The 27,530-nt window shown below is 45.8% G+C and overlaps 1 protein-coding gene across 1 annotated transcript in view; it reads right to left on the bottom strand.

Moving 5' to 3' along the window:
* Positions 1-491: 491 nt before the first annotated feature.
* Positions 492-27,530, bottom strand: part of AP3S2 (adaptor related protein complex 3 subunit sigma 2) — a 53,580-nt gene continuing 26,541 nt past the window's right edge. Inside the window, exons 5-6 of the mRNA XM_059179997.1 lie at positions 4,845-4,952; positions 492-3,163 (exon numbers count right to left, since the gene is read on the bottom strand). Coding sequence (XP_059035980.1) covers positions 3,035-3,163; positions 4,845-4,952 — 237 coding nt within the window. The 3' untranslated portion in view covers positions 492-3,034. The remainder of the gene's footprint in view (positions 3,164-4,844; positions 4,953-27,530) is intronic.

Here is a 27,530-nt window from a genome sequence, read left to right as displayed (position 1 = left end):
GGGAAGCTTTGGGAGGTCATTAGATTTGGATGAGGTCATAGGGTGGAGCCCCATAATGGGCCTGGCGCCCTTATAACAGGGAAGAAGAACACAGAGCCTTCTCTCTCTGCCATGTGAGGATGTAGCAAGAAGATGGCAGTCTATGAAACAGGAAGCAGGTCCTCCACTGGACATCAAATCTGTTTGCATCCTGACCTTGACTGGACTGCAGAACTGTGAGGGATGTTTGTTCAACCCCCAGTGTAAGGTCTTTCTGTTACAGCAGCTTGAACGAAGACAGGCTGGTTAGAGCATGGCCAGAAGGGCATGATGGGGGCTGCCGGCGGTAGGAAATGGGGTTTTGTCCTTTAAATATCCCACATAACACAGTCACCAATTCAAGTCACTACAAATTCAGACTGCGAGTCACTCAACGTGGGCACTCAGAGCTCCTCAGCAGAGACAAGACCAAGAAGCCGAGTCTAACACACACCAGGCACTTAGAAACTGCGTCACAGAAGAATTTCAGATTTTAATTAGGGGCAGTGAGCACTGGAAACCCAGTACTTCAGGAAACCCTCCGTGTAAACTGTGCAGGGCCAGGAACTCCCAAATTTAGACCCAGACCCTATTTTCAAAAACTCACATCTCTCAAGCAGCAGAATCTGTATCCTTCTTCAAAAAAAGCATACAATTTCCTTTTAATTAAAAAAAAAAAAAAGAAATTTATGGTTTTGCTGGTAGCAGGCACTAGGTCTAGCTGGATTTGCAGGCAACCTCAAGTATTTAATGAACAATTACTGTGGTTTGTCCAAAGGGATGGAGCTTTCCAATAAAACAACAGGCTGAAGTTTTAGGCCACTTTTAGAGGCTGTCTGGGAGGGGACTGGGGTGCTGACTTGCTGGGGGTCTATGCGACCCGTCAGTAGTTTGTGGGAACAGAGCAGAAACCAACGGTCTCTGGCAGCTAAGAACATTGGAAGGTTGTCCCGGGAAATGCAGGACATCCAACTGTCCTGAAGTAATACATGAAACCACAAAACGAAGAAAGGAACTCAAAAAAATGACTAGGTTCTAGCTTTGTGACTCTCAATACAACACTTAACACTCTGGTCTACTGTTCCCTCATCAGCCCAACAGAGCACATAAGGGGTCTCCAGTGCTTGCCCTCTAAGACACTGTCACTGGCCCTGTGAGCAAACCAGGCTCGGCTTCCTTATGTATAACAAAGAGGATTAAATCTGGAAAAGCCATTGAACAGTGAAGAAAATGGACTTCGGATTTAGGCAAGCAGAGTCTCAATTCTTAGTCCTGTGTGACCAAAAGCAGGTTACTTGATCTGAGTCTTACTCTCTTCACCTGCAAAACGGAGCCAATAATGTCTCTTGTAAGGACTGTGGAAGGGTCTTGCTCACCGCCTTACAGTATGTGTAAAGTAAACACCAGTCTTTTTCGTCCTTTCTTATTCCACGTTCAGCAAATGTGAGAGAGGGATGTGAATATCCTGAAATGCCCATTTAAAAAAATTAAGCCTTCAAAGAATGCCATCAGCAGTGACATCAGATAACCTCCATCTCCTTCGGACAGAAGAGGGCCAACCTTCTGATCACCACACCCGTCTCCGAGGCGGTCAGGTAAGGCCTGAAAGGGTGACAAGAAGAGGCTTCGGGGAACACCGGGCACTAAGCACAGAGCATGGCAATCCTATGGGCGCCATCTAAGATGGGCTCTGCAGCAGCAGCAGCAGCAGGAGACAGGCGAACAGTCTGGGCCCCCGCCAGCAGGCACGAGAAATCCCCAGGCTGGGAGACTGTGCCGTGACAATGCAGTGAGCTCCCAAAGGTCCGGAGTCCTGGTCCCCGAGGCAGTGTAGAAGAGGCATTACTCTAAGGTGCAGTTTGAGCTCTAAGTTAACCACAGAAATAAAGACTTATCACACGTGAAAATGTGCACCTTTCCATGGGAGGATGTCACCTGGGGGGGCACAGAGCGGGCCCAGAGGCAGAGATCAGGGAGGGGCTCCTCCCACACGAGGGAGAAGATGCTGCGCTCCCACCAGGCTCAGCTAGCACACTCCCCGTGGCCCCAGCCTTCCCCGTGCCAGTTCTAGAACGAGTGATCCCAGCTCAGGCTCTCCTGCCCCACAAGCAGGCGCAAAAGGCAGTGGCCTTCCTGTATGGAGACTCATCATTTACAACACAGCAACTGATCTGTCTGTTCCTCATGAGAAGAATGTATTTAAATCTGCAAAGAGTCATAAATCTGAGATATTCTACACATTGTCAGCTTTGCCTTCCACAGACATGGGGCCTCCCCACTTTGGTGAGGGGCCTTGTGGCTGTGCTGGAGAAACGGCCATGGGGAAGCGGGTGCTCTCCCTACTAGCATGCACCAGGTTCATGATCTGGGTTCCGTCCTCTGTGAACAGAGCTAGGACTGTGGCAGTGAGGGAAACATATTCTGAAGGCGGTGGGAACCAGGAAACTTGCCTATAAAAAGGCTTCTGGGCATGAAAACCCTAATAGAGCCAGGGGGTAATTCTGGTTCTCATCAAACTCGGCCCTTGTTTGCCATTGACCACATACCCTAACTGAGGGGTTGGCCCTGTTCTAGCTTCGGCACCTCGTCAGCAAGAGTGAATGCCACAGGATCTCCGAAGCCTGACGGTGCTAAGGATGAAGACTCTAGGCAGAGAATGTCCTAGTGGTGGGTTCTAGGAAGCAGATGGGCCCCCAGACAGTGCCTGGTCCCTTGAATTGGCTACATGTGGGAAGTAAAGGTATGAGTGGTTTGGGCACACGGATCCCACAGAGGAAGCCAGGGTCCTCCCACATCTGCAGTGGCCACATGTATCACAGGCCGGCAGGTGTCACATGTGAAAACCAAGCCCATGCTAGCCATGAACCTGGGACACCCTCCACCCCCAACTCCACCAGCACCCCAACAGCAGCAGGGGGCAGGACCCGGGGCCTGACCCTTCTAAGGCTCAGAGTGGGCTCTGTGGCAGGAGTGGCTTGGCTTGCTTCAAGGACTACAGTTCAGTAGCCATGGACCCTCAGACAAACTGGGACAGGTTGGGGACTTTGATGTTGAGATCACCAATGTTGATGTTCCGAGGAATCTCCGGTAGATTGATGTTTTTCACAGCAGACACGGCCCGGGCAGGAGCTGCTGAAAGGCCACCCTGAGGAGAAATGGGAAGGGACATGAGACACACACTCAGTGTCATCTGCCCAACACGAAGAAACAAAAGTGACAGAGATCTGGAAAGTGTCCACACTGAGCACACACAATGTATGCTTTGATTTTTTCTCTTTATTCCCCAAAGGTAGCCAGCATGATGATCCCGAGGGTAACAGGGGCCATGGGGTAGGGACCCACACTCTGCACTCCTGAAGGGGTTGTGCCATATGCAGTGCTGTAGCCCCAGCATCTAAGAGGGCCTGCACACCGCAGGTGCTCAATAAATGCTTGCTGCAATAACCTGAGATGGTTCAACTGAGTCATAGTATGGGGGGCACTTTTCAGGCTCCAACACAACACCTTTCCTGAACAGGCTGTGTCTTAGAGACTAGTGTAATCACAGGGAAATTCTTACAAGGAAAAGGAAATTCAGAGCTTAGGGCCAAATGCTTGCTGACTAACACCATGAGATGGGTAAGAGTTGGCTCTGGAAATATCATGTGGCAGTGAGATAGAAGGACAGAGGTCTGATGTACCCACAGCCATGGGAAGGCTGATAACAAACACAGGGGAAGGCGTCCATGGTGGGCGCTCCCCTCTGGCTCTCCCATAGTGCACAGAGAAGGGGAGAAGCCAACAAGATTCTCAGAACCATTTCCTCCTTACTGACTGCTTTCAAGACACTGACTCCAGTTCCACTCTTGTCCAGCATCTCTCCATTCTTCTGCTTTCCAAACCCCTTGCCTCTGACTCACTTACTATTCCTGGAAGCTTCCTGGCCTGCCTCCCTAAAAGAACTAATGTGCTACTCTAACTGTGGTCTGGAAAAGGTTCTTCAGCAGGACCGCCAAGCCTCACGGACAGAGGAATTTCTGGTTTTGCAAGATCAAATTCTGTTACAAGAAGCAAGAAGCTCTTGAAGACACTCAACTCACTAAAGTGGTAACTTATTCTGCTGTTTCTGTCACATGTGAAGGTTTATGACCGTAGCCTCTGCTCTCTGGGAAAGCTGATGGAGACGAGGGAGAGACCTCAGAGGGGTAGGATGGAAATAACTGTGAGCTTTTTTTTTTTAAAGGTAATCTCTATGCCCAACGTGGGGCCTGAACTCACAACCCCAAGATTAGGAGTCGCACACTCCACCGACTGAGCCAGCCAGCCACACCTACTGTGAGCACCAGGAGGGATGGGCCGGGGTATGTTATTTGCAAATCCAGCCAAACTCTGCTACAGCTGAGGAGAAGGCTAACTGGAAATAAGGCAACTGGCATCTGTGAGGTTCTGAAAGTCACCATGAGAAATGGCCACTGGGAGATCGGACTGCCACAGCATCAGGAAACCACATTGGGACTAGAGAAGGGCATTCTGGCTCCCTCCAGGGTACACATAGCTTTGAAGGGAGGAATGACAAACCACAAAGATGGGCCATAATCCCCCAAGCCTGGAGCTGTTCGTCTTCCTGAGCCAACTGACTTTTCCGTTCACACTTTTAGCCTTAATTCTTACATGTTTTATTTTCAGCACTGGCCTTCAAATCAATTGGTTCTGATGGACTCAAGGAAGAAGGAGGACCATAAACATGCCTAAGGTTCCCCAGCAACACAAACCAACAGATGTGTCCATTCCTCCTTCTGCCCCAGGCTCTTCAAACTGGCCAGGGCAAAAGGACGGACGTGACTCACCTCGGATTTCTCCAGCCTGTTTTGAGCTTCGATCTGAGCGACGATTTCATTCATGTTGGTTTCCAACACCATCCCACCCATCACCACCTCCTGAAGGATGTAGTGCACCTAAAGGGGAAGTAAAAATAAGAAGGGTTAGAGCACCCTGTGGTAGCTGGGGTGTGGCCCAAATGGGCCACATGCAGGAAGTGAAGGTATGAGTGGCTTGGGCACATGAGACCTCATGGCCTTTCCGGCACCAGCCCAGCAGTAGGACCCGACACCAGCTCCTGATTCCCAACAGACACCTGAGTCCATGGGTTATCGACCTCCCAAGTGAGCCAAACAGATGGCCCCCACGCCCTGGCATTCCCTAACATGGATCTCTTACGTGAGCAATGACAGCTAAACTGCCTGGCCACACTCAAGGCAGGGAGGTGGTGGCTAAGAGCACAGACTCTGAAGTCAGACAGACCTTGTTTAAATTTCAGCTCTGCTCTCTGTTAGCTGGATGATCCTGGGAAATTATCCTTTCAGTTTTCCAGCTTCCTTCCAGAGTTGTGATGAGGACTGAATGCAATAACCTGTATCAAACATCGGGCCTGGTGTCTGCCCCACAGCAGCTTCTGGATGAACTGGGATGGCCTTCATTACTAGCATCGGCCTCATCCTCACTGATGCATTCCGTCAGTGCAGCTGTGGCAGAGCGAGCCCTGCACAGTGAGACGTTTCCCAGGCTTCCTAAGACAGACCTTCCGCCTGGGCTCCACCGGACGCAAAATGGACCCGTTCCTTTGTACTTGTCCTCATCCCTTTCTTAGAGCTCAGGTAGACACCAGGCTCGGCATGAATACTCGCCTGGATACCAGGCTCACACCTGTGCTTGGGTCTGTCTAGCCAGTACTCCCTAGCAAAGGTGAATCTTGGTGTGCCAGCAGAGCCGTGGTGCTGACTTAACCACTGTGCTCCATGGTACCGGGAGGGCTGCCACGGAAACCCCCAGAGGGTCAGGTCAGAGGTGTCCACGGGGTTCTGTAAGCAGGAGCAGGACTTCCTCATTCAAGTCAAATCCTGTCAACATGGCCTTCACGGTGCTTTCAGTCATGCTGGAAAGACCGCAAGTACCACCTCATACTGTTAAGCACTAAATGAGCAGTCCGAGAAGGAAGAGGGCAGTGGTTGGAGCGACCAGACGTGTTCACTGAGATGGTGGGAGGACGGAGCTGGGCTCTGCCGTCGGAGAAGGATGTTGGATGAAAGGCACTGGAGAAAGCAATTCGGCTGGTGTAGGGTACAAGGACATCAGGGTCTGGCTGGAATGGCAGATTTACCAAGAGGCTAGAGACAATGCTGACAAGGCAGTTTGGGCCTAAAGTCTGGGCACTACTGCCATTTGGGGATGGATAATTTTCTTCTGGTGGGGGCAGGGCTGTCCTGTGCATTGTAGCATGTTTGGCAGCACCCCTGGGCTCTGCTCACTAGGTTCCAGTAGCACCGCTCCAGCTGTGACAACCAAAAATGCTTCCAGACATGGTCACATACGTTCTGGCAAAATCACCCCCAGCGGAGACACATGGGTCTAGCATCTAGACTGAACCGTGGAGGATGTGAGCATCAATTTACTCTGTAGGCAACAAAGAGTCAAGACAAAAGATGTCTCTGTGCGTTTGTGCGTTTTTGGGCACAGCAGTTCTCTGTCTTTTGCCCAGAGTTAAGTGGAGGGAACGCATGAAGACGTAACCAGGGTACATATTCTGGCCTCAGGGAGGAAGTGTAATGAAAGCATGCTCAGCAAGGGGTCTGCTTGAGATTCTAGCTCTTTCCCTCTGCCCCTCCCCACTGCATGCTCTCTCTCTAAATACATAAATAAATAAAACCTTAAAAAGCTTATGTTTAGAGATACCTGGGTAGCTTAGTCATTTGGGCATCTCCTGGGGTTCTGGGATTAAGTTCCACATTGGGCTCCTTGCTCAGCAGGGAGCCTGCTTCTCCCTCTCCCTCTTGCCCCTCCCCCTGCTTATGTGTGCACACGCTTTCTCTCTCTCTCTTTCTCTGTCAAAAAAGTAAATAAAATCTTTAAAAAAAAGCATATGTTTAAACACAAAGTATGTATGCTTACATGGGGCTTTACAAATCACTTTTCTTTCTTCTTTTTTTTTTTTTAAAGATTTTATTTATTTATTTGACAGACAGAGATCACAAGCAGGCAGAGAGGCAGGCAGAGAGAGAGGAGGAAGCAGGCTCTCTGCTGAGCAGAGCACCTGATGTGGAACTCGATCCCAGCACCCTTGGATCATGACCCGAGCTGAGGGCAGAGACTTTAACCTACTGAGCCACCCAGGTGCCCTTCTTTCTTTCTTTATTTTAAACAATACTTAAAAAAAAGAAAGAAAAAAAAAAAAGATTATTTATTTATTTATTTATCTGACAGACAGAGATCACAAGCAGGCAGAGAGAGAGAGAGGAGGAAGCAGGCTCCCTGCTGAGCAGAGAGACCAACGCAGGGCTTGATCCCAGGACCCTGGGATCATGACCTGAGCCGAAGGCAGACTGAGCCACCCAGGCGCCTCCTACAAATCATTTTTCTGTCTACACAGACACACTCATGCAGCACTCTTAAATTTTATACAACAGGAATTATTTCATTACTTAATGCAAATGGAGATTTAATAGCAAAAAGCTCGTATTTAGGTAACTAACACAATGTTAAACAGGACTGATCTTAAAATTATTTGTTAGGGGGGCCCCTGGGTGGCTCAGTGGGTTAAGCCGCTGCCTTCAGCTCAGGTCATGATCTTGGGGTCCTGGGATCAAGCCCCCCATCGGGCTCCTTGCTCAGAGGGGAGCCTGCTTTTCTCTCTGCCTCTGCCTGCCTCTCTGCCTGCTTGTGCTATCTCTCTCTGTCAAATAAATAAATAAAATCTTAAAAAAAAATTTATTTGTTAGGGAACTACACTGTTTTTATACTTCCCCATCAAGAAATCAGCCTCTGAACATAATGTGGTGGTTCCTCAAAAATTTTTTTAAAGAATAACAGCCATATAACCAAACAATTCCACCACTGGGCATATACTCAGGAGAACCAAAACCAAGGATTCCAGAAGATACTAGCACACCTCTCTTCACAGCAGCATTATCCACGGAATCTCCAAAAGGCAGGAGCAACCCAAGTGCCCATCGGTGCATGAAAGGATGAGTCTGACGTATGCATACAAAGGAAAATGATTTGGTCTTAAAAAGGAAGAAAACTCGGACACCTGCTACTGCATGGACGAACCCTGAAGACATTACGCTAAGTGAAATTAAGCCAGAAACAGAAGAACAGATACGGCATGACTTCCTTATGTGAGCTACCCAGTAGCCAAAACCAGAGGCAGAAAGTAGAACAGTGGTTGCCGGGGCTGAGGGGAGGAGGGGGCGGGGACTTGTTTGATGGTAACAGAGTTTCAGTTGTGCAAGATGAAGAATTCTGGATCCAGAAGGGTAGCACAACGACACGAATATGCTTAACACTACACAGAATGAAGACGGTAAGCTTTACGTTACATAAAATTTACCAGTCCTCCTAGTATTTTATTCCTTCATGGGGGAAGTAGAACTTGTTGAGCATCTACTGTATGACGAGCACTTCATATGTAACTCATTTTAATTTTAGAATAGCCGTGTGAAGTAGGTAATACGACCTTCACTTCATATACAAGGGAAGTGAAATATGGAAAAGTCGATCAACTATTTTGATGTCACATGTATCAGTAGCAGCACAGAGCACCGAGTCTAGGTCAGCCTGCCTCTGGAGCTCACGTTCTACATCCTTTCTACCAGGACACCTCAAAATCCCAAACTGTGTCTTCTACCCTGACCACGCCACACCCCTAGTCCACACGGAAGCATTTTAAGACTTGCCTTTGGTTTGTCAGAGATCTCGTATGAATTCTTCCATGCTCTATCCCTAGGCCTAGAACACTGCCCAGTGAGGAGGAGGCACGCTGACTGAATGAAAAGGCTTTTCATAAGTCTGAGTAGCATATTCCTGGGCTTTAGGTGCTGAGAAGGTGGATGGCAGTGTGGCAGTGGACGCTGGAAGGAGAAGGTGTAGAAGGCCTAATACAGATTACCATGGGGACCAGCCTCTCTGGTTAATAGAAAATGTCAGTTAAGATTTCTGATTTGAACACTGTGCATCATGAAATCATAATTTTAAAATGCTATTCGAGATGTGTTCTAAGTACGAAAAGGAGAAGCAAAAATGCAAACTCTTGTTTTCAACAAAGCTGGAAGACAACCAAACTCCCAAACTCTAAAACAGCCACAAAAGCTGTCAAAAGCGGGGAGTTCAAACGAGGTTCCTTTCCTTTAGAGAAAGAAAAGAAGAAAGGATACTACAGAGAGGGCACATGGGAGCTGGGGAGAAAGACCTGCCGAAATAGACTTCCTGTAGGTAAAGGACAAGCTCTCTGGGACCGAAACGATTCCTTGTTTTGAGAGGCAGGAACTTCGTGGACCTGGAGCTGGAACTACTTGGGAAACCACACAAAGCAGCTATGTTCGCCTCACAGATGCCCATCTCTGCTGGCGGGAGAAAGGGGGTAGATGACTTCACCCAGGACCCTCAATCATGGACAGCGGCAGCCAGTGCGGAACGCAGACTGGGCACCTCTTCTACACAAGCATCCTGCAAACAGCCAGTCCCCGAAAACCTCACCTATTTAAAGAGGAGTTATAAAAATGACATCTTCATAGGATACAAAGATACAACAAAAAAAAATTAGGGAAGAAACTGGAAAACCAAAGGCAGACTAAGACTAAACACTGGAAAACACTGCCAAGAGCCAATGAATGGCAATAAAATCTTTTTTGCAAAACTGCAAAAAAAAAAAAAAAAACAAAAAACAAAACCCCATGAGGCAAGAACTCAGAGCAGGAGAACAAGCGCTCATGGGAGAGGCAGGGAGATGACAGGAAGAAGAGAGGCGTGACTGGCACAGCTCAGGGAAGAAGCAGAAGGGAAAAACAAACCGAAATGAGGGTAAAACAAAAAGGAACAAAAGGGAGACGAGATACTGCGGAAAGCATGGTAAGGAATAAAACAGAGGGACATGGAAAAAAGCACATAAAATGAAACAGAAAAGGGGTTCAACAGAAGAGAGAGCGAACGGAGTTCCAGAAGACAGCCAAGGCCCGCAGCATGCACAGAAAGGAAAACTGTAACTGCGGCGAACAAACAGGCACAGTTGCTCATAAACATTCCAGGAAGATCTCCTTCAAGATGTTTCTGAAACAAAAGTATCCACGTACTGAGAGGGACAATGCATCCCAGGAAAAGCTGGCCCAGAACAGTCAGTGCCAAGACAGACCCAGGTAAAAAGATCAAATCACATAAAAGAGGGACAAACTCTTGAAAATTCCCACAGTAAAATTCAGGGGTAGCAGAAAAAGATGCAGTTACCTACACAATTCCCAAAGAGAGGAAGTACAACCCAAGAACTGCTCCTAGGGGGCTGCTGAGCCAGAGTGACAGCATGGGAAACACTGTTCCCAAGAGTTTTTCTGGAGAAATCTACAAAAGGAAACACCCCTGCCAGCCAAAAGTGAGGGGAGACAGACCGGCCATAAGCACCAGAGTCTGCTTACAGGCAGGGCCGGGCTGAAGGGGCAGAACAGTAAGAGAGGCCCATGCTGTGTGTCCTATGACATCGAAAGGCTAGCGAAAATCAGAAGACTTGGGGCCAGCAAGATCTTTCCTGCTGACCAGAGCTGCGTGCCACTTTTCCTGCACCAAAGTCACCCATACGCATCAGTTTCTCTAAGCACAGGGAGACTCAGACCCCCGCGAAGCAGTAAGTACATCCTCCTTCCAGATGTTAGGAGCCTCCACCTCTAGTCTTCTACAGCTATCTTGCCCAAACCCGATTCAGCTTCCTTTCCTTTTTTACCTAACTAGCCTTTCCAAAGTGTTCGTGAACCTTAGTTTTCATAGAACAATTCTTTTGCTCATTATGGTTTATCTGTATATCATTAAGTTATGTAATTACAATACCAGTTTGGCATCACCAGGTCTACAAATGCCACAGCTGACGTTTGGTCAGCACAGTGACTCATGTGCTATAAACGAGCAAAGGATGAGGAACTAAAAGGGTCAGCTTCCCCGCTGCCCAGGTTCATCTGACAAGTGAGTGAAGACCCCTTCCACTGAACGTGAAGTGCACTGTGAAAAAGGAATGACATTTCTTCAAGTGTAGACCGAGGGGACATGAGAAGGTTGGAGGCTGCTAAGCATGGGTGTGTACAGAAGGCAGCTGAGAATCAATACTACACACACACACACACAGGAATATGACTCAGCAGTAAAAACAAATGAGATCTTGCCATTTGCAACAACACAGATGACAGACCTAGAGGGTATTATGCTAAGTGAAAGAAGTCAAACAGAGAAAGACAAATACCATATGACTTCAATCATATGTGAAACTTAAGAAACTAAACAAAAACACAAGGAAAAAAGAGACAAAAAACCACACTCCTGAGACGCCTGGGTGGCTCAGTTGGTTAAGCAGCTGCCTTCGGCTCAGGTCATGATCCCAGCGTCCTGGGATCGAGTCCCACATCGGGCTCCTTGCTCGGCAGGGAGCCTGCTTCTCCCTCTGCCTCTGCCTGCCATTCTGTCTGCCTGTGCTTGCTCTCTCCCCCGCCCTCTGATAAATAAATAAAATCTTAAAAAACAAAACAAAACAAAAAAAAAACACTCCTAAAACCAGGGAACAGAGGGGTCGCCAGAGGAGGAGGAGTGGAACACAGAGAGGATCCAGAGCACACTTACCATGGGGCGCACTGAGTAATGTACAGAACTGCTGAACCATTTTATCATACACCTGAAACTAATAGAACACTGTATTGTTAATTACACTTGAATTTAAAAAAAAGAATCAATACCAAACTCCTGTACTTAAGAAACTAGATATAGTCAGATCACAAAGAATGGTCCTGTTAAACGACCAGGAGGTGACAGATGGCCTGACCTTGAGGACAACGGCAGAAACGCAGGTAAGTACCTCAGAGAACACGGAGTTAAAAGTATCAAACCAACAAAGAGGCACGGGAAAAGGAAACCTAAAATCTGAGTCATGTAGAGGGCAATAAAAACCACAAGAACAGAAGAAAGCAAAGAGCTTAAGGCCCTCAGGAGCCCTAAACCCAGCCTAACATCAATTGCACTGAATAAACAGGAATTATCAAGTAATAATAATTCATTGTTCTCTGCTATTTTGACACCCATCTAAAACAATGACAACAACAAAAGTCATTAATAAAAGTACCTGTTAAGAGAATTTAAACAAAAGCACTACTGATTTCTTAGTGCTTAGTTCTCTGCAAATCTAATGGTAATCTGACCTAGGAATAGTAACAATTTAAGAGTTTCAACGAACGTGAGATTAAGATAACCCCAATAAACCAACAGGCCAACTTGATTTAAGAGGAAGGCAACAGAAAAAATACTTTGGGTGATGAATCTGAAATCTTAACAGGTAAAATGCTGGAAACTCGTATTTTACAAGATCAAAGAAACAAATTTATGGCCACACTTTAATGAGGAAAAACTGGTGTTTATAATTCAGTCCTATTTGAATTTTTCTTTTAAAATCCCTCAAACAGGGTGCCTGGGTGGCTCAGTGGGTTAAAGCCTCTGCTTTCAGCTCAGGTCATGATCCCAAGGGTCCTGAGATCGAGCCCTCGTCAGGCTCTCTGCTTGGCAGGGAACCTGCTTCTCTTCCTCTCTCTCTCTACCTACTTGTGATCTCTGTCAAATAAATAAATAAAATCTTAAAAAAAAAATCCCTCAAACCAATCAAAAAGTAAAATACTGTTGATGCCAGAACAACATGGATTTGGACTCTGTAGGTCCACTTATATATGGATTTTTTCCCCCATAAATACACTCCAGTACTGTTCATGTATTTTCTTTTCCTTATGATTTTTTTTCTTCTTTTTCTTTTTTTTTTAAATTTTTTATTTTTTATAAACATATATTTTTATCCCCAGGGGTACAGGTCTGTGAATCGCCAGGTTTACACACTTCACAGCACTCACCAAAGCACATACCCTCCCCAATGTCCATAACCCCACCCCCCTTCTCCCAAACCCATCCCCCCAGCAACCCTCAGTTTGTTTTGGGAGATTTGGTTTGTCTCCCTCCCAATCCCATCTTGTTTCATTGATTCTTCTCCTACCCACTTAAGCCCCTATGTTGTATCACCACTTCCTCGTATCAGGGAGATCATATGATAGTTGTCTTTCTCTGCTTGACTTATTTCGCTAAGCATGATACGCTCTAGTTCCATCCATGTTGTCGCAAATGGCAAGATTTCATTTCTTTTGATGGCTGCATAGTATTCCATTGTGTATATATACCACATCTTCTTTATCCATTCATCTGTTGATGGACATCTAGGTTCTTTCCATAGTTTGGCTATTGTGGACATTGCTGCTATAAACATTCGGGTGCACGTGCCCCTTTGGATCACTACGTTTGTATCTTTAGGGTAAATACCCAGTAGTGCAATTGCTGGGTCATAGGGCAGTTCTATTTTCAACATTTTGAGGAACCTCCATGCTGTTTTCCAGAGTGGTTGCACCAGCTTGCATTCCCATCCTTATGATTTTCTTAATAACACTTTCTCTTCTCTGGTTTATTTTATGGTAAAAATATGGTATAAAATACATATACAAAATATGTTTTAATCCACTGTTTATGTTATTGATAAGGCTCGGGGACAGTCAGAAGTTAGATGCGGATTTGTGCTGAGGACCAGCGCTCCCAACTCTACATTGTTCAAGGGTCAGTTGTAATTACCAGAATCAAAGTACCTATTTCTCTGGAGCGCCTGGGTGGCGCAGTTAAACATCTGTGTTCGGCTCAGGTCGTGATCCCAGGGTACTGGCATACAGTCCTGTGGCTGGCTCCCTGATCAGTGGGGAGTCTGCCTCTCCCTCTCAAATAAATAAATACATCTTTTAACAAAATGTCTATTCCTCTAAAGGCAATCTAGCCTGCTATCAAGCCTCTGTACTACCCTCCCAACACATCTGGACAGTGGTCTTCCTTTGTTTATCTTTTCTAGGAGGCTGTCACATTGTCCTCCCTCCCCTGAAGATAGGACTTCTAGAACTGGATCCTCTGGGCATCTAATTTGGCCTCACTGCTCTTTCGTATGAATATAAGTTAACTGTCTGAGACCTCACCCGTCTTGTTCTCTAGAGGCAATAATAAGTGTCCTTTGGGACGGGGACCTACAAGTTTGTGGCTTGTAGTGCTCTCCCAGAAGTTTTTCTGTGACCCAGTTCATGAATAGTTGAAATAGGAAGAACAAATCTGGGGCGTGCTGATGATTCCACAGTGCTTAGGTATGGTTCTGGGGCTCCTAGGAAGTGTAACTCTTCTGTTCTGAAGACCTTGAGTCAGAGGTTCTGGGCCAACAAAGGCTTGGCCAGCAGTGCCCCTGCAAAGATGCAGAGAAATGGGAAAATGACACCAGGACCAGTCAGAGGAGTTTAGTGACTACTGAACCTGCTGGGACTCCCTGAAGCAAAGAAAGCCCTTCTCCAAACTAGAACAAAGGCTTATACTGCCGCCGACTCAGCGATTTCTAATTCTAATCTGGACTACCTTCTACCATTCTTCATGCTGATCCTGTTGAGCAATTCTGTAAAAATCAGAGATATTTCTTCTAGGATTGGAGGGGCTGAATACCCACAGCTTGGGCCAAGTAAACTCAAGAAAGGCTAAGGGCTCTCTGGGCCAAGATAATCACCCTCTTCTCAGTGATAGTACTGGGGCCTGTGGGCATTTCTACCGAAGTACTTAATTCAGTCTTTTTTTTACTTGTCTGCCTCTTTCCCTCAACCATGATTTTCCTTGAGAGTAGATTATTTTCCTTTCTTTCTTTCTTTCTTTTTTAAAAGTTTTTATTTATTTATGGGGCGCTTGGGTGGCTCAGTTGGTTAAGCGACTGCCTTCGGCTCAGGTCATGATCCTGGAGTCCCAGGATCGAGTCCCACATCAGGCTTCCTGCTAGGCAGGAAGTCTGCTTCTCCCACTGACCTCTCTCTTCTCATGCTCTCTCTCTCTCAAATAAATAAATAAAATCTTAAAAAAATATATTTTATTTATTTTAGAGAGAGAGCACAAGCAGGGAGAGGAACAGAGAGAGAGGGACAAGCCAACTCCCACTGAGCACAGAGTCCAATGTGGGGCTCAATCCCACAACCCTGAGATCGTGTCCTCAGCCAAAACAGGAGTTCGACGCTTAATCGAATGTACCACCCAGGCGCTCCTGAGGGTAGATTCTATGCCACATTCATCTCTGGGTCTCCGGTGCTAAGCAGAGCCTTCATAAATGCTAGCTGAGTAGATAAAAGCAGCTCATCTTAGTCCAAAGTCCTGACTGTGAGGACACATGGGCTTTCTGAGTTGGCCTGGCTTTCCATTCTGGCACTGAGAAACAAGCTCTACTGCCCAGGACTCAGAGTTAACCTCTACAGATAAAAGCAGGTTAAAATAAATTTGCTAGTTTCATGTCAGGATGGAGAGTCTAAGCGGGAACAAAAAAGGATCACTTCAAGGATAGCGATGTTCCTTAGGGACACAGCTCTGGAACTGCTGGGGATGGGGACTTGTTGGTTTCAACAACCCTATCCAAGGACAGAGGATTCCGGGATCTGCCAGAGTTCTGTTCTTGCTTACATCTCTCACGGAGGTCAAAAAAGTTCCAAATCCAGTCCCAGGTCAACAGAGGTCATCACTAGAAGCAAAGTGATCTGGAGTCTAATGATAGCGAACAAGACATCACTTTTTCATCTAGTCAAAACACACTCTTCACACCTTAAACTGGCCATGTTTCATAAGTTTAAGCACTAAACTTAACAATGAATTTTTCTACAGATACAATAAATAAGGTTTTCGTGCTAGCAGCCCACAGAAGTGGACTGAAATCCATAATGCTACCTATAATGTAGTATCACCAAGCAGCTTTGCATCTACATCTCAATACCATAAATAATACTGCTTCTTTAGTAAAATGCAGTTCTATATTGGGATGGCAGGAACCTATCTAGCAGAACTCAGGCAGAGAGGATTGGTAAGATGTTCTGAAACACCAGTGGCACATTAAGGCACACCATACTCCAAGCTTCATCATAACCACAGAAGCCTCTAGATGAGATCAATCCCTCCCTAGGTTCTTGCATTGGAGGACAAAAGCCTGTAGTACAACAAAAGGCAAGGGCTCCATCCCCACTTTCATATTGTTCTAAAAACAACTGTGTCATCACACAGAAGACAGTAAAACACTAACCAAATACAAGAGAATGGTCATAGTGCTTGTACTGGAACAGGAGGATACCAATATTTTAATACTTAAGTTTTAAGGAGAAGAATCACTAATAAGATCTACTACATTGAAAGCTAAGTGCTGGGGTGCCTGGCCGGCTCAGTTAGAAGAGCACGTGGCTCTTGATCTCAGGGTTGTGAGTTCGACCCCATGCTGGGTATAGAGATTACTTAAAAAAAAAAAGCTAAGTGTTGATAATTTTTTTTACCTCTTCTTGGCTTGACTGGTTTCATTAATTCCTTGGAAAGACCCCTGGAGAGTAAGGAGGGAAGAAATTCTTGGTAGGATGAGATGAGCAACACCTCCTTGTCCATGCTGGAGGATAATGGCTCTGAGCAGGCCAAAGTGTAAAAGGACATTGTAAGTGGGCTCAGTACTGATAAGGGGAAAAGAAAATCATTTGAGAATCATCTTGGCACAGAGTCAGCCTCTAATTTCCACATTATTAATTTTAGAGAGAAATGAAAAGGGGAAGAGGACATAAAAAGACATTTCAGAAACCTGATACCTAAGCTGTCTTCTCTCTTTTCCCTATTTTCATTCCAAAGTCCAGTGTTTTATCAGTGTTTTTTTTTTTTTAAAGATTTAACTTATTTATTTGACAGAGAGAGATCACAAGTAGGCAGAGAGGCAGGCAGAGAGAGAGGAGGAAGCAGGCTCCCTGCTGAGCAGAGAGCCCGATGCGGGACTCAATCCCAGGACCCTGAGATCATGACCTGAGCTGAAGGCAGCGGCTTAACCCACTGAGCCACCCAGGCGCCCCTATCAGTGTTCTGAAACATGCTGAGGACTGCCCATCCTCATCGCGGTGGCTTGCCTTTTCATCTCACCTGTCTACAAATGAACCATGGTAATTAGACTCAATAACCATCTGCTGAGTGTCTACGTAGATGTAACTGCAATGAACAATATGGGCCACACACACAAGTACCGGGCATAGCTGGTTCCACTGTGAAGTTGATTCTCTAGCTAGAGACAAAACACTGCATGCTACAAAGCACTGTGGAAGAGTCAAACATTAAATCACCATACTAAGTTATTTTAATGGAAACCTTCAAAAATGTAGAAGATATGAATAGACATTTTTCCAAAGAAGACATATAGATCACCAATACATACATGGAAAGATGCTCAAAATTTCTAATCCTCAGAGAAATGCAAATCAAAAGCACAGGGAGAAAAGATCAGAAGATATCCCAGAAAACCTGATGCAGAATTATTAACACAAGACCAGGAGCTCCAGGTCTTACATTGTTTTGAGGGGTGAGAAAACTGGAATTTGGAGATCGATGCACCGGGCTAGAATAAAAAAATAAAGGATAAGCAAGTCCAAAGAAGAAGCAGCAGAAGCAGCAGAAGCAGCAGCAGCAGCGTTTTACGAGGCATGCTTGTGTGTATACACTTGCCTATGTATAAGGGAGATACATGACAGCAATGACACAAGGGACAGCAGAGAGGCACAAGGATTATTTAGAATAATAGAATAATATTCTATTACTCTAGGTATCTGCACTGTCAAAACAATGATACTGTAGAGAGGTATTACATAACAAAACTCTTGATAAACTGGGTAGAGAATGGTAATGAAACCAAAAGAAGCATGCTTCACATTCCTGTGACTTCTAAAACAAGATACGACGAACACAATTTAGTTTTTTTCTTCACTGCTCATTGCTATTTTCCATTAGTGAATGCACTCTGACTCCGAGATGCCCCTGGGAACGCAGCCACAGGGCTGTCTGAAAGCAGTCAAAGAAACAACCTGCTTCGTAAAGTTCTATTTTTCTCTTTTCCTTGTTATGGGCATCTCCTGCATTATGTGTATGACCTCCCTTAATCTTCAGATGGAGACAGGACATTTGCACTGTTCTCTCCAGATGTCTTCTTGTCACGTAACTCCACAAAGCTCAATCCCTTGCCCGTGATTTTCTCTCTTTCTCACACTCATATGATCACACATTCTTTCAACGCAACAGGAACGAGTCTAGTGGAACCTCATGATTCCACTTAGTCAGTGGTAAGCCACCGTAGAGACAGAAACACGCATAGCCCCCCACCCTGACATCGTCTGTAGTCCTCCTCCACCAGCGACACTGGTGAAGTGGCCAGCTCGGGCAGGGGCCACAGCCTGAAAAGCCGTACTATATCTTTAAGCAAGAAAATCAGTCCAAGCACCAGAAGATGTTTATGAGAGGCACATGACAGGCGTGAAAGAGCACAGACAAAGAAGAGCCCATTTCACACGCACTCCAGACACACAGGAACTGAGCAGAATTGTGGCCGGGATCCCTCAGGATCTGGAATTGTTCGTCTCCATCTTTTTTCCAGATGGTGAAGGTCGAACCCGTATAAGCTAACAATGCACGGGCGAGCCCAGTGTTCTCCCTACACAGAAGATGATGCGTGAGGGTTGAGGCGTTCACTCATTTTCACCCAAAGGATGTGACCCGTAACAACATCTGCTTTCAAATATGCTTAACAAAACAGAATGGGGAGAGCTAGAAGGAGGAAAGGAAGATAAGATGTGAACCTTGTCCTCAAAGAGCCTGAAATCAAGTTAAGGAAGATAAAGCATGTAGGAAATGAGCTGTAATAAAAGGCGGCTGTGACAGTACTATGACCCGAGTACAAAACGCTATGGCCGTTCAGAGGGTGGGTCTCGAGCTGGTAAACGGAGAAGGCATCTGGGCAGAGGGGATGGCACAGCGCCCTGCAACTCATGAACTATTCTCCGTGCCCTGCTAAGAATTTTTTAATAAAAGGATTCCCCACTCACTGGCTTCCTGTCTGACACTGTATAATAAGTACAGCTGACCGCAGCGAAGCATGCTCAATGCATAGTATTCCTTCTTTCCTAATTTTTTTTTTCTTTTCCCCAAAGAATGCCTATTATGAGTTGCAGTGCTCTAAAGGGTGCAGTTTTTAAAGGGTCCCAGCAGGACTTCCTCTTGCTCGTCTGCTGTTTCATCCTCCTTCATTCCCTGCCTATCTCCAGTATTCTGCAATACAGGTCCCAAATGGTAAGCAAAGTACTGGATGAAGAAAATGACCCAGGCCTTGCCCTCTTGAGTTTTCTCCTCTCTCTGACTGGTTAACTGCTAACTAACAAGACCTAGATCCCATCTCTTTCCACACTGAGGATGCTAAAGCAGGAGAGGACACGAAGGGCAGCAAGTGGAGAGTGTAGGCTCTGGAATCAGCAAGTCCAGGGTCTGAATTCTGTCTCTGCTACTTATCAGAATTGTGTGGCCTTAAGGAAACTGAGGTTTCCTATCTCTAAGCTCAGTTTCTTCTGTAAAATGGGGAGAACTAGAGTTCTCATCTGAGAGGCCTAACCTAAAGACAAAGTAAGATGATGCAGGAAATAAATGAGACATTGTATTTCAAGCACTGAGCTCTTACGTGCCTGCCATGTAAATAAGTACCTGACGAATATTAGTTAATGCAGTAATTACGATCAAAGTCATCTGGTCCAACATCCTTCCCAAAGCAGGAATTTATTCTTTTTTTTTTTTTTTTTAATATTTTGTTTATTTATTTGACAGACAGAGATCACAAGCAGGCAGAGACGCAGGCAGAGAGAGAGGGGAGGCAGGCTCCCTGCCAGAGAGCCCAATGCAGGGCTTGATCCCAGGACCCTGGGATCATGACCTGAGCCAACGGCAGAGGCTTTAACCCACTGAGCCACCCAGGATTTATTCTTTAGCTCTTGAAAGAACAGGTCCTTCACCTAAGCAGCAACAGCTCACTGGGTTCCTAAGCTGTCCAGAGTACTGTGGAGCAGCAGTAACCATCAGAATGTTCTTAACTGCTCTGAGCTGCAACATGCTTGGAACCACTTCCATCCCCTGGACTTAAGCTCTACCCAGTGAAGCAGCAAAGAGTAAGTCCCTGTCCTCTCCTCTGGGATTCTATCATCTTTTTAATCTGACCAAATGGCAGGCAAACAATTCATTTGGCCATCAAGAAAAAATTCCAAATGCCATGTTCTGATCTACAAACCTGTTTCTAAGGAGATGAAGTTCCTGTTTGTTCCTTCTAAAGCATTGTTCCTGGGATGGCCATGGACCCTGCTCCGCCCTCTCCAGCCCTTTACGAGCTGGGTCAGAAACTTAGGAAGCTATGACATCCTTAAGGACAAGTTGTATAAATAACTCAATACTGCTGTAGCTCAAAGTTCAGAACAGGAAATGGGGAGAGCTGAGACTAGAGAGGCAGGCTGGGACAGATGTCAGAGGTCTTTGTAAACACTGAAGGGGACTCAGTGCCATCCCTTTGGCAGTGGTCCCCAACTCTTTCTACACTCATGAAAACCCATTTGTATGACACACGTGCTCCATCACTCAGGTGTCATTTTACATTCATAAGGGTTGGTAAGAAGCAGGCCAAGGAGTGAGGCGTGTCTTCCTCTTCTATAAGACTCACTGCTGTGTAGGGTACAGAGCCGCCGAGTAATTCAAACAAGGGAGCGAGACAGTCAAAATATATTTTTAATGTCATTAGGCAGGTGTGTAAAGGATGGATTTAAGGGAGTAATAGTGGAGCCAGAGAGAACAGTGTGGGGAAAAGGTAAAAATAAAGACAAGATCACCATGTATTGAGCGTGGCAATTACAAACTCCAATCCTCAAAACAACCGAGAGTGCTGGCTGTTACTATACTCCACCAAAGCCAAGTTACCGTACTCCACCGACAATAAAACACACCATTATCTTATGTACCACTAAATGAGAAAAATGTTGCCAATTTGACTATGAAATGCCAGTGATGTAAGACAAATCTTGCCTTGAGATGTTAAAATCAAAAATATTACCAAGAATGGGAGTCAGAGGGCGCCTGGGTGGCTCAGTTGGTTGAGCGACTACCTTAGGCTCAGGTCATGATCCCGGACTTGCAGGATCTCCTCCCGACTTGGGTCCCAGCTCCTTGGGGAGTCTCTTCTCCCTCTGACCTTCTCTTCTCTCATGCTCTCTCTCACTCATTCTCTTTCAAATTAATAAATTAAAAAAAAAATGGGAGTCAGAGAATCAAAGAAGTATGGTATCATTCCTGTTTTACAACTGAAGACAGGGAAGCACAAGGAGGTCTTCAAGAAGGTTGCCTAAGTCACACAATTAGAATCCAGCAGAGCCGGAAGTCTATAAGGCCACTTCAGGCAGGAGCCCCTCAAGGAACAAAAGGCTCTTCTGCATCCGTCCAAAGGTTATCTATCTCCCAAGGGAGCAACAGCAAATCTCAGAGAGTCCTACTCTGAAACTAGCGAGCATGCACAGGTCAAAAACCTTCAAAGTCAAAAACTAATTAAAATCTGTTTACAAAAAGAGGCCTCTAGCTGTGCTAATCAGACATTGTATCTGAAAAGTATTTTGAAAACTGAAAAAAAAAAAAATACCCACATGCACACACAGAATTAGGACATTTATTACATCGACCAGTCAACTATGTTTGCGTGCTCTGTGCTGTTTAGAAAACCAACACAGCATTACAAACTGACACTATTCTGACAGTTTTCAATATAGTGGAAACAATTAGGACTAAAAATGTTAGAGCAAGGCCAAGAAAGATAACTTGGAGAACCAGAACACTGGAGTTCAGAGAAAAATTCATCAAATGTAAAACTTGGGTTGGGTCTTGAAGCCTGGAAAGCTTGACGGGGGACGTGAGGGTGCTGGGAGTGAAGAGGGACTGGTGTGGGCACAGGCAAAGAAGTGGGAACTGGCACTGTGTGTGTGGAAGAGACGTCTCATGGGCCTGAGCGGTCTGGGTCCCCAAGCACAGAGATGCTAAGGGCCAGGAGGCTCCATGATCCAGAAATCCTTGGAAGCAAAAGGGAAGAATATCGATTAAAGGGACAATAGGAGAAATGTTTTCTGTGGAGGATCAGACCAGTGAGGAAGGTTGCGGGAAAAACTGGATTTAGTTGCTGGAGCTCTATGTTAGTTACCTGGATTTAGGTCACAGAAAGAAAAAAAAAAAGGAAAAGAGAAGAAAAGGTAAAAGTGGACCTGGAGAAAATACTGAACGAAGAACTGAGACCACCTGGTGATCACTTAGAACTACGAAGTAAAGCAGCATCCCAAGACTTCACGCGTTAAAGGGAACGATGTTGCCGACCGGCTGGAGATGTTGAGGAGAAGAGGCTGGGTGGAGAGGGTAGTGGGTGAGAAGGGTAGGCAGGAAAGGAGGTGGAGGAGGGAGGATATGAGTGGTCTGGTGCAGTAGCAGGTCATCCACATGAAGGGATATCATACACTCTGGGAAACACAGCCATTAGCTTGGTCAGAATGAAAGGCAGATGTCATGGGGGCACCAGGGTGGCTCAGTTGGTTGGGTGTCTGACTGCTGATTTTGGCTTGAGTCATGTTCTCGGGGTTGTGGGATTGAGCCCTGTGTCAGGCTCAGCCCACAGTATGGAGTCTGCTTGGGATTCTCTCCCTCTCCCACTGCCCCTCCCCCCACTTGTGTACCCATACTCTTGCTCTCACTCTCTCTAAAATAAAATAAAATTCAAAAGTCTTAAAAAAAAAAGAAAGAAAGAAAGAAAGAAAGAAAGAAATGTAGATGCCATCGCCCATCTGGATTAAAGTATGTGTGTACTCAAAGGTGAATGCACAAAGAGAAAACCAGCAGGGTGCCTGGGAAATGAGATATGGGGCACACACCCATTTCTCTCTCTATAGGTAGGAAAAGGAGCAGCAGTCTTAAAGTCCAAAAGGTTGGACCCAGTCAGCAGAGAGCCTTCCATTCCTTTCTGGAGGTTTCCATAACTAACATCATTAAACATGATACATACAGGGTAAATTCAGGCATGCAGAGTCTGAAAATCTAAAGGGCCACACAGGGAAATGCTCAGCTCCTGGCTTTGACAGGATGACTTTTCTTCAATAGTCTCAGCAGTTAAAGCAGTGGGGTTGGGCCAGGGCAGGCCTCTGCTACAGCTGCTGAAAGTATCTTATGGTACCATGGTACAGACCTGGCTAACATCAGAAATGGGTTCGACAATTTGTTCTCTACAGAACCTTGATTCTTGAGGTCATTAACAGGTAAGGCCACAAAGATTTCATGGTGACTGGGAATTAAATCTAGTGCATTGTTTTCACCAAGCCTGCAGATCCATCTGCCTTCAGACCCATAAATGTATCCTAAGGCACACTCTGGGCCATTAGCCTTGCTCTGCACACACTCCCTTGGCCCTCCACACTGGTGCTCTGGCTGTAAATCATAGTTCCTAGGCTAGGGTGAAGGGGCTAGTTTGCAGACCATCTATCAATTTATTTGGCTTAGAGCTCAGACTTTGCCTTAGAGCAGCAGAGAGCAATTTAACTATTTACCATGCTAGGCAATAAAGCTTGGAGAGAGAGAAAACTGTCTATATTCTTCAGTGCAGTGGGCCTTAAGACACCAACTGATAAAAAGGCAATACATGTATATGGTACATTTCTCAAAAGTCATTCCCTACACTTACATAGCTACCCTCCCCAGAGGCAGAAATTCTTACTAACTTCTTCTGTAACAATGACTTACAATGACCAATGTGATCCTCTTTCCCCCCGTACCTCAACTCCTGTTACAGAGAAAACCCTTGAATGACTTGGGAGTTAGGGGCACTGACTACTCCTCCCGCCACCCCGACATAGTCGAAAATCTGCATAGAACTTTTGACTTCTCCAAAACTCAACTCCTAATAGCCTACAATTAACTGGAAGCCTTACCAATAACATAAAGAGTCAAGTAACACATATTTTGTATGTTATATGTACTCTTTAGTGTATTCTTAAAGTAAGCTGGAGAAAAAAAATGTGTAAGAAAATTATAAGGAGGGGCGCCTGGGTGGCTCAGTGGGTTAAAGCCTCTGCCTTCGCCTCAGGTCATGATCCCAGGGTTCTGGGATCAAGTCCCGTATCCGGTTCTCTGCTCAGCAGGGAGCCTGTTCCCCCACACCGTGCCTCCCTCTCTTCCTACTTGTGATCTCTATCAAATAAATAAATAAAATCTTTAAAAAAAAAAAAAGAAGAAGAAGAAAGAAAGAAAATTATAAGGAGGGGTGCCTGGGTGGCTCAGTGGGTAAAGCCTCTGCCTTCGGCTCAGGTCATGATCTCAGGGTCCTGGGATTGAGCCCCGCATCGAGATCTCTGCTCAGCTAGGAGCCTGCTTCCCCCTCTCTCTTTCTCTGCCTGCCTCTCTGCCTACTTGTGATCTCTCTCTCTCTCCCTCTGTCAAATAAATAAATAAAATCTTAAAAAAAAAAAAAGAAAAGAAAATCACAAGGAAGAAAAGAATACATTTACAGTACTAGACTGTATTTATTAAAAAGACAAAACTTGCATATAAGTGGGCCCACAAAGTCAAAACTGTGTTGTTCAAGGGTCACCTGTACTTCCCACCTTTCTCACTTTCATCCAGTCATACTGGCCTCTAGGTCTTTGGTCTTTGTACCTGCTAGTCTATCTACCTAGAAGGTTCCCGTCCAGAAAGCCACATCTTGTTCGTCCAGAAAGCCACATCTTGTTCGTTTCTTATTTCCTTCAACTATTCACTCACCTTATCAGAGATACCTTCCCCAGCCGCCCAATATACCCAACTCTGACCTGCTCTGTTTTCTCCCCAGCACTTAACACCACCTAATATACATTTTATCTTCTCCTACCAGATAAAAGGTTCATAAAGATAGGAATGTTTTAACTTTACCAACCACCTAGAAGAGTGGAGAGATAAAATGAATTCAATGAGAACGGAGTAGCCAGAATGCACTAAGTCTTGTGTTAACCAGATCCACAGTGGTGAATGAGACAGTCTGATGCCCACCTTAACAATGGTATGAGGTGGGTAAGGGGTAAACAAGAGCTACGCGCTCTCATTATTCCCGTCCCCGCGAAAGTTCCTCAGACATAAGTCATACAATTCCTACTGCAGAACCAGGACTCAAGCCCAGGCACGCAGGCTCTGGTGTCTGTGTTCTTATTCAAGTAAATGAGCAAAAACAACACATGATGTTAAGGATAATGACAAAAGTAGTTGAGGGGTGCTGTGGGGGGACAAGGAAAGTATACTTATTCCGTCTATGGGCAGGGAGAGGAATGTCAGAAAGGGTTTTCGAAGACTTTCTTGAAGGGTAATTCAGAACTATCGGTCTGGAGATGCAGGGGGCTAGAGACTCGGTTTTGGACATGAGTGAGTTCGAAATGAAGTGAGTTCAGCTCGTAACTTAGAAGCACCAGCCGACTGATGGCTGTATGAGACTTCCTAAGAAGAGAGTGTCTAAAAGAAAAGAGAAGAGGGGGCGCCTGGGTGGCTCAGTAGGGTATGCCTCTGCCTTAGGCTCGGGTCATTATCTCCGAGTCCTGGGATCGAGCCCCGCATTGGGCTCTCTGCTAAGCAGGGAGCCTGCACCCTCTCTCTCTGCCTGCCTCTTTGCGTGCTTGTTATCTCTGTCAAATAAATAAACAAAATCTTAAAAAAAAAAAAATAAAGAATGGCCTTCCTTCCTCTCCTAAATCTATTTAAAAAAAAAAGAAAAGAAAAGAAAAGAGAAACGGGATTAAACTACAAGAAGCCTAAAAGGCCGGACGGAATGGCCAGAAAGGTAGATAAAAGACCAGGCAAACGTGTGCCATGGGAACTAGAACGGAAAGGAACTAGAACAAAGACGGCTCTAAGGAGGAGGAAGTGCGGAAATAGCTCCGTGAGAAAGACCCTGGAAAATGCCCGGTGGACTCAGCACCGCAGACGACGAGGCTCTCCACAGTCTGTTCAGCCTCAGTCCTTCATGCCGTGCTCTCACCCCAGACGGCATCTGCACAGTATGAGGCAGAGGCCCTGCTGGCATTTAGTCGAGGGGGTCAGGGATGGTAAATACCAGCAATTCAGTGAAAAACTGCACTACCCGACCTGTTGACAGCACCTGCGTTGGCTGACTCTGCGTAGCTGGAGCTGAGTTTATGGGTGGTTCCAAGTCTCCCCTAATGTTCACACACTCCTCCCCACCCTTTGCATACCTTCACTTCCTACTGCTTTGCCTCCTAGAATTCTGGTTTTGGAATTTAAAATGGACCAATCTCATAAATGTCTACATATCTATATAATGTTCATGCTTTAAAACTCTCGAATTCTGACATCTCAGCTTTAATGCAAAGAATGTGGCTGTTTACAAATACACACTTGTTTTATCAGCAGTCTTCATGCTTTTTTTTTTTTTTTTTTTTTGGTTATTTATTTATTGGACAGAGAGAGACACAGCAAGAGAGGGAACACAAGCAGGGGGAGTGGGAGAGGGAGAAGCAGGCTTCCCACGGAGCAGGGAGCCTGATGCAGGGCTCCATCCCAGGACCACAACCTGAGCCAAAGGGAGGCAGATGCTTAGTGACTGAACCACCCAGGCACTCCGAGAATGTCGGTCTTTAATATTCTGGGCCTTTCAGCCTGCGCGTCAGCTTGCTGGCCTGTTAGGCACGGGTATTACCATCCCTTTTATGAAAGATAACTGGGCATAAAGTGCCTAATGCAATGCCTGGCACCAGACTGGATGGATATGAACTTCCCTTCCTGTGACTGTCTCTTCCCTTGGTGAGTCTCTGCTCAGGAATTTGTACAGCCTTCACTGCTCCTCTCGGGCAGCCCTGATCTTCTACCACACGCTGCTAGGGATTTTCCCCAGCTACCTGACTTTGGGCCGCCACACCTGTGGTACTTGCCCAGCCTCACCCGTGTTGTTAGGACTCAGCAACAGCCGCTGTGCTCAGCAGGCTGCCCAACATGTGCTCCCATGTCTAGGACCCCAGATGCCCAGCCAGAGCACAGGTGGGCCACCACCGACCCTGGCCACTTCCACTTCAGAGCCTCAGAGACACATCTCTTCAAAGTCCCACTTTTCTTTCTCTCCCACTGATCATGTATCATTAAATCACAGGACTCATGATTAGGAACTATATTATTCAATAGGAATAATTCATATACACTTTAGTTTTACAAGGTAACAATAATATGCAAATATACCATAAATACATGGGACTAAATGCGGTGCCTGTGCTCACTTCTATAAAAAGTAGTGCAAGACGAGAGCCCACTCATATAACACCATGCCTATGGAGAAATTACACTCAACTTACGGTGTCTTTTCCAAAAATGTTGCTTCCTCCAAGACCGAGGAACATATCTCAGGGACCCACCCTTCTAACTGGCCTATCAGCTTCTTGAGGGTAGGGCATTTTCTTTTCCATCTTTGCATCTCCGTATCTAGCACAGGGTCCTCCTCGTTAATAAATGTTTTTTATTCGTCTGATAATCAGAGGGGAAAAAAGATAAAAAAACATTCTTAATAGACATCA

Source organism: Mustela lutreola, chromosome 7, assembly GCF_030435805.1.
Source record: "Mustela lutreola isolate mMusLut2 chromosome 7, mMusLut2.pri, whole genome shotgun sequence".
Lineage (NCBI taxonomy): Eukaryota > Metazoa > Chordata > Mammalia > Carnivora > Mustelidae > Mustela > Mustela lutreola.
This window is presented reverse-complemented; position numbering and strand designations above follow the sequence as displayed.